The sequence below is a fragment of the Sceloporus undulatus genome, chromosome 2, assembly GCF_019175285.1.
Source record: "Sceloporus undulatus isolate JIND9_A2432 ecotype Alabama chromosome 2, SceUnd_v1.1, whole genome shotgun sequence".
In the NCBI taxonomy this organism is placed as follows: Eukaryota; Metazoa; Chordata; class Lepidosauria; order Squamata; family Phrynosomatidae; genus Sceloporus; species Sceloporus undulatus.
Window position 1 is genome coordinate 139,651,974 of NC_056523.1, and position 10,142 is coordinate 139,662,115.

The following is a 10,142-nucleotide window of genomic DNA, read 5'->3' on the forward strand; positions in this document are numbered from 1 at the left end:
TATTATTATTATTATTATTATTATTATTATTATTATTATTATTATTAACCTTTATTTATAAAGCGCTGTAAATTTACACAGCGCTGTACATACAGTCTTTTTAATTAGACGGTTCCCTGCCCTTAGGCTTACAATCTAAAAAGACATGACACAAAAGGAGAAGGGAGTGGTGGAGGGAAAGAGGATGAGGTCCAGCAGTTCCTTTCTATCTCCAAGGCCTGGACCAAAGCAGATGGACTGGAGGGAGGGCTTGGCTTCATAATGGATGGTTAATCTTCATCCAGGGAGGCAAGCGACAATTAAAGGCTTGGGAATGCTTCTCTGAACAGACGGTATTCCAACTCCATTTTGAAGCTGGTTAAAGAAGTGATGGCTTCGTGTTCGGGGGGGGGAGGAAGAAGTTTCCGAGTGAGGGGCAGCAAGTGAAAAGGGGCGATCTGATATGGGGCAAGGAAATCCGGGGCGTGGGACAGCAGACCATGACTACCAGAATGGAGGGCTCGACTGGGAAGGTGAGAGGAGAAAGAAGTCTGATAAGTAAGGAGGGGCCAGCCCATGGAGGGCTTTAAATGAGGACAGCAGGATAATGCAAGCTAAGTAGAAAGTTTTGCCCTGCCTATGGCATTCTAGGTTTTAGTGAAGTTTTCTGCCCTTCTGAACAATTCATCCAGAATTTTTGGGGTGAAGAATTTGTAAGGCCAAATTAACTTTTTACTTTCTGGCCCTTTGTTTGTGATTTTATAATACAGTACATAAATCCACCCTACCAAAGTGCATACTCTGAGAATTTGGTTGGTTTTTGTTTTTTGGTATGACAGCCTTAGTACAAATGCTGGCACATCATGACAGCACATGCTGTTGTCATAAGCTAAGGGTGACGCTGGTTCTCAGGCCTTTTGCCTAATGGGATTATGCACAAATGGCAGCGCAAGCCACAGCTAAAGACACCAAGTCACATCCAACTTCTACGATCAGGGAGCTGGGATGCAATTTTCTTCCATTCTGCCTTTAAGCAAGGGAGTATTCTTCACATGCTTTGCATCTGAATTCTGTGGGACTGGGGAAAACAGTTTATGGTAGGAATTTGGACAATAGTAAATAGACTTTCTCCCATCTTAATATGGAATAACCTCAAACATTGTTGGTTTAGTTTTTCACTATGTAAATTCAGCTTCACTTTGTTCTTAAACTGCATTATAATGGCTGTTGACAGTAAACTATGTAGAGGCAGACACAAATCAGCAAAAGAATTACTGGGGGAAAGTGATCTAGGGTGATCATTTGTAAAATCAGTTACTGAAGGAGAGTTCTTCAGATACTATGGGTTGCCAAAAGGACAAATGAATGGAGAAAATCAAGAAGGAAATCAAGAGTAAATCAAGAAGTGAAAATTAGTAAACTATGCTATTGTATTTTGGACATATTACAATACCTCATAATTTATTGTTAAAGAGAATAAAGCCTGGTAAAGATGAAGACAGTAGGAAAAGAGGAAAATCTCATTACAGGTGGATTAAATAAATCAAGAAAGTCACAGTTCTAAACTTGCAAGACCTGAGCAGGGCTGTTGATGATCAGGGATCTTGGATGTCTCTTATTCATAGGGTCACCATGACTGAAGCAAAGTTGATGGCAAATAACAGCAAGAGTAAAAACTTATTCAGCTGTGTTACTGCAACATCTCCCATATATGCCTCTCATGTATTAATAGTACCACAGATCAAAATTTCACTAATCATAATATGTCACTATGAGGGTCTGATATTATATTATTAATATGATATAAACTAATATAATATAAACTAATATAATATAATAATTATTATTACTAATACCCCAGAAGACAGGATCAAAATTCAAAATGACCTGAATAGACTAGAAAGCTGGGCCAAAGCTAACAAAATAAATTTCAATACAGAGAAATGTAAGGTACTGCACTTAGGGAAGAAAAATTAAACGCACAGATATAGGATGGGGGACACCTGGCTGAATGAAACTACATGTGAAAGGGATCTAGGAGTACAAGTAGACCACAAGTTCAACATGAGTCAACAGTTCAATGCGGCAGCTAAAAAGGCCAATGCTATTTTAGGCTGCATCAATAGAAGTATAACGTCTAGATCAAGGGAAGTAATAGTGCCACTCTGTTCTGCTCTGGTCAGACCCCACCTGGAATATTGTGTCCAGTTCTGGGCACCACAATTTAAAAAGGATGTGAAGAAACAGGAGTGTGTCCAGAGGAGGGCAACTAAAATGGTGAAAGGTCTGGAAACCATGCCCTATGAGAAATGACTTAGGGAGCTGAGGATGTTTAGCCTGGAGAAGAAAAGGCTAAGAGGTGATATGATAGCCCTGTTTAAATATTTGAAGGGATGCCATATTGAGGAGGGAGCAAGCTTGTTTTATGCTGCTCCAGAGAACAGGACCCAAAACAATGGATGCAAGCTCCAGGAAAAGAGATTCCACTTCAACATTAGGAGGAACTTCCTAGAATGGAGTGGAATCTTCTTCCTTGGAGGTCTTTAAGCAGAGGCTGGATGGCTATCTGTCGGGGATGCTTTGATTGAGAGTTCCTGCATGGCAGAATGGGGTTGGATTGGATGGCCCTTGAGGTTTCTTCCAACTCTATGAGTCTATGATTCTATTTCATACCACCATTACAGTATTATTATTATTATTATTATCATCATCATCATCATCATCATCATCATTATTTTAATGGCATTTTAACAATGATGTAACAAGACCTGGAATCTGATGTGTTTCATGTAATGCTATTTTTGCTGGTCTTTCAGTGCCATAGTCAGTAACTTTTGTATCCTGTGAATGCCTTCTTCAATGACCCAACAACCCATACCTAATAACACTGAATTTATCATCTCCAGGTATTTTTATAGCTTAATGGTATATCTTGTGCTGGCGGGATACTCATGAAGCTTGGTCAGTGATTAAGCTTTCCCCCACCTGAGTAAAACAATATTTTGATGGGCAACACTATCAATTATATCCATAAATGATTATTGGGACCAGAGGATTGTCTTGACTTGGCATCAAAAAGATTATAATGTTGCATCCAGGCAGACTTCACAAAGAGACAGCATTCTATCCCTGGAAATAGCTTTTTTCCAACTGGGGGTTGTACCTTGCCTTGACATATACAATCACTCTAACAAAAATAAGTTGTTAAGATCTGTTGGTCAACAATACTGCCTGCTTCTAAGTTTAAGACTTTGCAGAGGATTATGGTGAGAAAATAAATTGAAGTAGTTCACCTACACCTTAGGAGATTCTTCCGGTCTGTAGGTGCTGGTATCACTTCATAGGGCACCATTGTGATCCCTGAAAACAGAAAGGATTTGATTTATTTATTCTCTGCTCTCAGAACATTCTGAACCTTTTTGCTAGGCAAAAGAGGCCAATCTTACCCTTAGTGCCATGGACAAATCTGATTTTGAACTTATTTTTTAAACTCTTGAGTGATAGCAGAATCTTGTCTATTCTTTACTACCCTACAGAGTTCTCAATTATCAGCCCAAAAGTGTTGGTATTTCAATGTGTTGTAGTAAATAGAAGGATGTTTGTCGTGTATCAACTTCAAAACTAACAAACTTATTATGAAATAAGTTTATAAGCTTTCCTGAACTACAGCCCATTTCATCCGATGTATGATTTTATAGTCTAGAATTCCAGCTATACATACAGTAATATGGCTGCAAGTGAGACTGTACACAGTGAAGTCAGAGGGAAATTAAATACATAAAGTGACTACTGTGATAACTACATTAATAATACTGTCCATTCAGAAACTATTTTCATGAGTAATACAAATCCCCTGGCCCTCAGTACGTCAGTTAACACAAGATAATGTGGTAAGAAAATTTCATTTAGATTCAAGTCTCTGTTTAAAGCCTGCAATGTACTGATGAATTTAAATCTTTTGTTCTAATCTCCCTTTGAAGTTTCTTTGCTTCAGTAAACATTTATTTGTTCAGTTCCTTTCCCACATTCACATTCAATAGAGCGAGGGAACAACATAAAGCCAAGTGTCACTGGCTGGGAATTAAGACACTAGAATAACTTGGCACAGACTGCAAAGGCAGCTTCTCATGGGCGCTTCTCTCAATCTCAAGTTACAGTGGTGTTTTACTGCAAAAAGTGGAAGTGGTTCAAACTGTGCCAGAAAAAGGCAGAACAATTTTGTGAGGGGCTTTTGAAAATCTCTGCCATGCGTAGATGGCATCAGAAACAGTACTCTGTGAGTTCACCCAATTTGTCATGTAGTGGAACTAGATATATGCAACATAAGAATCAAACAAAATGTTCACTCCAGGTATACCCTTGGAATCTGAGTGAACCAATTTTGTATGTCTGGGGACCAATATCCAGCTGAAGTATTTCACAGAAAAAATACCAGAGCAACTGCTGCATGTTGCTAAGTTTCAGTGGCAGGAATAAGAAAACAAGTCCATTTTGTTTAAAACTTATTCTTTTTTGAAACAAACGAAGGGTGGAAAGAACAGGGCTTGTTCTAAAGAAGAATCATAATTCCTGGAGGCTTCCAAGGGTATGATTTTTCCTTTAGAAGAAGGTGCCTTCCACACCTTGTTTCAAAAAGGATAAAACTGTTTTTTTTTCTAACCACCAACAATTCTGGGTGATAAATATAGTGGCTGCAAAAATGGAGGGCTGCATATGGCCCACAGGCCCCAAAAGCCTAATACATTCTTTTATGATAGCATCTCTTGTCCATGAAAAGGTTTCCAAAAACAAACCTCTCACACTCTGTTTGCCGAGTATTTGACTGAGTCACTGTTAACTCATCGCCACCCACCCCAAAACACTACAACTACAGTTGACAGATCAAAATCATCCCAGGCCCTGAAATTTCTGGGCCAAAATGTGAGATCTAGGGATGGCTCCTGGTGATGTCATGGGTGCAGGATGTGGTGATGTAATTAAGCATTATGTATTCAGCAGAAACAAGAGCTGATTACACTGTGTCACTCGAACACACGCAGAAACAGAATGTGTTTTCCTGGTTGGAAATTAACTGTATCTGGAATTGTGACATTTGATTTAATTAACCTTTGCAAAGCACAGTAAGCTGCACAGCCAGCTAGAAGGCTTTCCCTCTGACTGGAGGTTTGCATGCAGCCTTGTCTCTTGCCTGGAGGTGTCCCTATGAAATGTGGGAGAATCTGAACTCACTCCTTTCATTTGGAGGTAACCCATCAAAACTGGTGACACTGTGTGACACTCTGAGATCTGGAATCTCTAACACATAATAATAGTGCTGCTGGAGTAGGCTAGCCTTCTGTTCTCTCACAACAGGCCAAGCTGTTACTTCTTAGAAGCCCATCGGTTCACATGTGAACTGAATTGCTGAAATGATTCAGAGAGGGAGGCAATGTGCTAGACCCATTTAACCCACGTCTTTTTGACACTGATTTTTTCCGTGTCTTTTTGAATCAATTGATTCCATGCAAGCGTGAACCAGATGCAGAGCGGAATTGATTTCAAGAATCAATTTGAAGAATCGAATTCACGAATTGATTCAGTGTCAGTGTGAATGAGATGTGGATCACAATTGATTTACTATGATGTGATAAGGCGTCACCAGGTGGAGAAGCAGAAATTAACAACCTGTGTTTGCCCACCCTTCGACCCTGGTATGTAAGTATGTAAATGTGATTGCAGTGATGGACAGAGAAGAAAAATCCCACTGAGAACACTTCAGATTAAACCAATTAATCTGCCAATGTGAACTACAAATGGGTTATTTTGAAAGACTCCCACAGGAAACAGTTTAAATTGAATCAATTCATTCGTCAATGTGAACCCCAAGTGGGTTATTTTATTTTATTTTACAGCAAGAAAATGCGATTGGGGCAAATGTAGTGTGAACCATGCTCTGCTGCCAAACCGATCCATTGGTTCAGATCGCAAAGCGATTTATTTGTAAGTGGGAATGAGGCCCAGCTCTACAACATACTTTTCAAGATGTAGTGGTGACCAGAACTATAAATAGCATTCCAAATGAGATTGCACCATAAATTTGTATAAGAGCATTAAAATATGGTAATTTTATTTCCAGTGGATCCCTTTCCCAACTCACCTTTTTGAAGCACTTTGTTGATAAAGCACAGTCCAATCATGGATATCTGGGATTTCAAGTCAGTGAGTGTCTGTTTAAGCCCTACAAAACTGGTGGGTTCTTCGCATTTCAGACCAGTCAAAGTCTCTGTACAACCAGACATCATCTTTATTTTGGGAATGTCCTGTAAGAGCAAAAAAGTTTTAGAAGTGATTGTTTGTGGAACTAGGACTCTGGGAGAGCAGGGTTTGACTCCCTCCTCAGCCATGGAGACCTACTGGTGATTGACCTTGGGCAAGTCACACTATCTCAGCAATTGAGGAAGGCAACAAAAAACGTTAACTGAATACATCTTGTAAAAACAAATCCCTTATTAGTGTGATGTAGTGGTTTGAGGATTGGACTATGACTCTGGGGGCCTGGGTTTGAATCCCCATTTGGCGATGGAAACCACTGGTGACCTTTGGTAAATCACACTCAGGTGGAGGCAAAGGCAACCCCTCTCTGAACTAATCTTGTCAAGAAAATCCCATGGTAAGGTCACCATAAGTCAGAAATGACTTGAAAGCACACAACAATAACAACAACAAGGTCACTATAAGTCAACTTGAAAACACATAACAACTTTTGGAAAAGAGAATCTGAATTTCTTTGGAGCAGAAACTAGACTTTTTTTTGGCACATCTCTCTACTATGGAGGGGTACAGACTGCCCAGAAAGGGTGGTCTGCCAGCGGCTGTTTTTCCGCTGGAGGGAAGCCTCAGCCGCCAAATGGCAAGGCTTCCTGCCAGCGGAAAAAGAACCTGCAAAAAGCGAGTTCTTTCTATGCCGCGGTGGGGGCGTAATGAGTGCGCCACAGTGTGCCACTGGTGCACTCATTACGCAAATGTTGCGCAGTGCCATGCAGATGCCACACGGCACTTGAGTAACAATGGCGGCGCCCATGTGTACAGGGCGTTGCCATTTTGATGCCCACGTCATGTGTGAGGGTTGCAGGGTGCCTGGAAACACTGCCCCGAGGCACCCCTCACACGTGACGAGGGCATCCTTTCCGGCCCATCTGGACCGGAACATTATGGTCTTTCAAAATCATTTTATCCTCTCTGTACAGATAGACATTGTGTTATGAATACACACTTTCTCTCTCAAACACATATACATATATATGTGATGATTCTGCCCACCGTCATTGTATTATTGTATTACTGTTTTTAGATTTTATAATTTTAATTGTTAGAACTGTTTAATGTAATTTTAATTGTTAGAACTGTTTAATCCTTTTTTAAGGGGGAGATTGTATATATCGCTGTATCATTTTAATGTTGTACGCCACTTTGATTGTTTTAACAAACAGCAGGATGTAAATAAAATTATTATTATTATTATTATTATTATTATTATTATTATTATTTATATACCCCATCCCATATACACTCTCTGTGAAAATATAAAGCTTTTGTGCTTTGGGATCCAAATGACAGAAGTACTGAAGAAAGACTTTAAAATATGTCTACAACAACCATTGCACTTTCTAGATCTTTAAAAAAGCATGGACAGTTTGAAGACACATGGGACAGCAACCACGTGGAAGCAAAGTAGTTCTATATCTGGCTGAACTGGCAACTGCCTAGGAATTCCATGAGCTTCTTAAAAAGTGGGATAATCTGAATAATAATATGACACTATATAAAAGACATAGAATAATCCAGTAGCACTTCAAGAGTAATTGGGGAAAAGAAACCTCTAATCTAAACTTTCTTGGACAACAGTCCACTTCAGCAGATGTAGTCCATGAAAGCTTATGCTAAAAATTTCTTTTTCCCCAGTTTCAAAGGTGCTACTGAATTCTTTTATGTCTTTTTATGATGAAACAGATTGCCATAGCTATCTCTTTAAACTACATAATTGGTTTTTTATCATGTATTTCTATGGCTCTAGGGCAACACTACCTGCTCATTGGGTATCCTCGGGGTGGAACTTGGAGCAATGTGTTATCCTGACACGCATGTATTTCTGTAATCCATTTTTGCTGGGAAAAAGATAAAAATGAGGCAGTAGAAGTAGAAGGTAACTTTAGACCCCATTCATACTATGGAAATAAACTGGTGTGGAAACTGGTTTATTTCTGTGAAGTTCACACTTGCCCCGACTGCACTCGGAGCAGTTGCGAGGGGGTGGGGTGACCAAAACATCCGCTTAAACCAGTGCATTTGGCACTGGACCCCTTATCACTTCTTTTTTTAAGAGCAGCAATGATCCACATCTTCGGTAGTGTGACCATGCTACCAAATTGATTCAGATCATGCTGCATTGTTCCCGGAAATGGAGGCACCACCATTTTAAATTGATACAGTGGCAAATGTAAACTACAACAGGATTAAAATGGCACAGAGAGATTTCTTTGCAGTAAACATAGTGGGAACACCAAACCGATTCTGAATCGGTTGTGAATCAGCACAGAGATGCGAATCTCTTCATTTAAAAAAGTAAGTGTGAATGGCCCCTAAGTCTTTCTAGAGGAAGGAACTGGTAAAACGGCCTGAGTATTCCTTGTCTAAGAAACCCTATGAAATTCTTGGGGTTGCCATAAATCAACAGACAACTTGGAAGAAACATGCCTGACACATACACTCTTTGCAAATGCTTTTCTGAGGGTGACTTGAATTGTTCTTTCTTCCAATTTTAGGGCCTGGATTGAGAACCAAAACATTTAAAAGCAAACTGGGAACCATTTGCTGGAAACAATCAGGGTGAGGTGTGTGTGTGTGTGTGTGTTGGGGGGGGGGTTACAGGTCTCCTTCTGCCCACAAATTCTTCCTGGTAAATATGCCTACCCCTAAAACAATATGGGGAAAATATAGGATAGGAAATAACCATATTTTCCTTATAACATATAGTTGAACCCTGAAAATTAATTTTGAGCACTCAGCTTGTGAAGAAATTGTGCTTGGACATTTTACACCACAGCTTCAAGAACTACAGCAACTTCCCAACATACATGTTCCATCTGGTAGAGCCCCTACATGCCCACATTTGCATCCATGTTCAACTTAGACTGCCTTGAGCAAGTCGTCACATATAAGCTCACCTCACCTCACCTGGGTCACAAGGCTGTCCTAAGGCTGAACCACAGCTACGACTTCCTCAGAGCAAGAGTGGGATATGAATGTAACAATGAAATAATAAAAGATATCTTATGTGGACAAAAATATTCTTAGGGATCCAACAAGAGCTTACTGTATACCTCCAGTGGTGTCATGAGGGGTGTGTGCAGGGGATGCGGGGGGTGCGGACTGCACTAGGTGACACCCTAAGGGGGGGTGACACCACTGCTCCCCAACCATCTATATTTTGGCAGAAACAGGCTGTGGCATTCATCTGTTTCCTTTTAAAATGCTTTAAGAGATGGTGGGAGTGGGGTGATGCTCAGTGGGAGGAGAAAGGAGAGCCTCCCCAAATTTTAAAATTAAAATTTCATATTTTAATTTAAACAATTAAATTAAATTGAAATTTTGAATTTTAAAAATTCTTTTTAGATTTTCTTTGTAAAAAACATATTTTAACCAATCTTCACTCTGTTTAATTTGGCTAGTTGTCACAACTATTAGCATGACATTCAGTGGTGTGTGGAAATTACGATTTATAAGTACTGTAACATTAGTGGAAAAAAGCATTACTAAGGATTCTGTATGGTATGAAACGGGAGGAGGTCAATGGGGGGGGGGTGACACAAGAGTGACCACACTGGTTGATACCAGCCCTTTGGACGCCACTGTATACCTCCACATAAAAACGTGAATACTGCTGGGAAATATATGATGCTACTGGAATATGAATGTTCAGCCCTCCTCCAACCACCATCTTGAGGGGGAGAGAGGCCTGTCCTGGAAGACAAAGAGCCCTCCTCCAACCACCATCTTGAGGGGGAGAGAGGCCAGGCCTGGAAGACAAAGAGCCCTCCTCCAACCACCATCTTGAGGGGGAGAGAGGCCTGGCCTGGAAGACAAAGAGCCCTCCTCCAACCACCATCTTGAGGGGGAGAGAGGCC

At 40.3% G+C, this 10,142-nt stretch overlaps 1 protein-coding gene across 3 annotated transcripts in view; it reads right to left on the minus strand.

The window, feature by feature from the left end:
* Nucleotides 1–10,142, minus strand: part of LOC121922044 (E3 ubiquitin/ISG15 ligase TRIM25-like) — a 92,842-nt gene that overhangs the window by 62,071 nt on the left and 20,629 nt on the right. For all 3 annotated transcript variants that reach the window (XM_042450927.1, XM_042450928.1, XM_042450926.1), the window contains 2 exons: nucleotides 6,116–6,278; nucleotides 3,277–3,339 (listed from right to left, as the gene is read on the minus strand). In XM_042450927.1, the coding sequence (XP_042306861.1) occupies nucleotides 3,277–3,339; nucleotides 6,116–6,278 (226 nt within the window). The remainder of the gene's footprint in view (nucleotides 1–3,276; nucleotides 3,340–6,115; nucleotides 6,279–10,142) is intronic.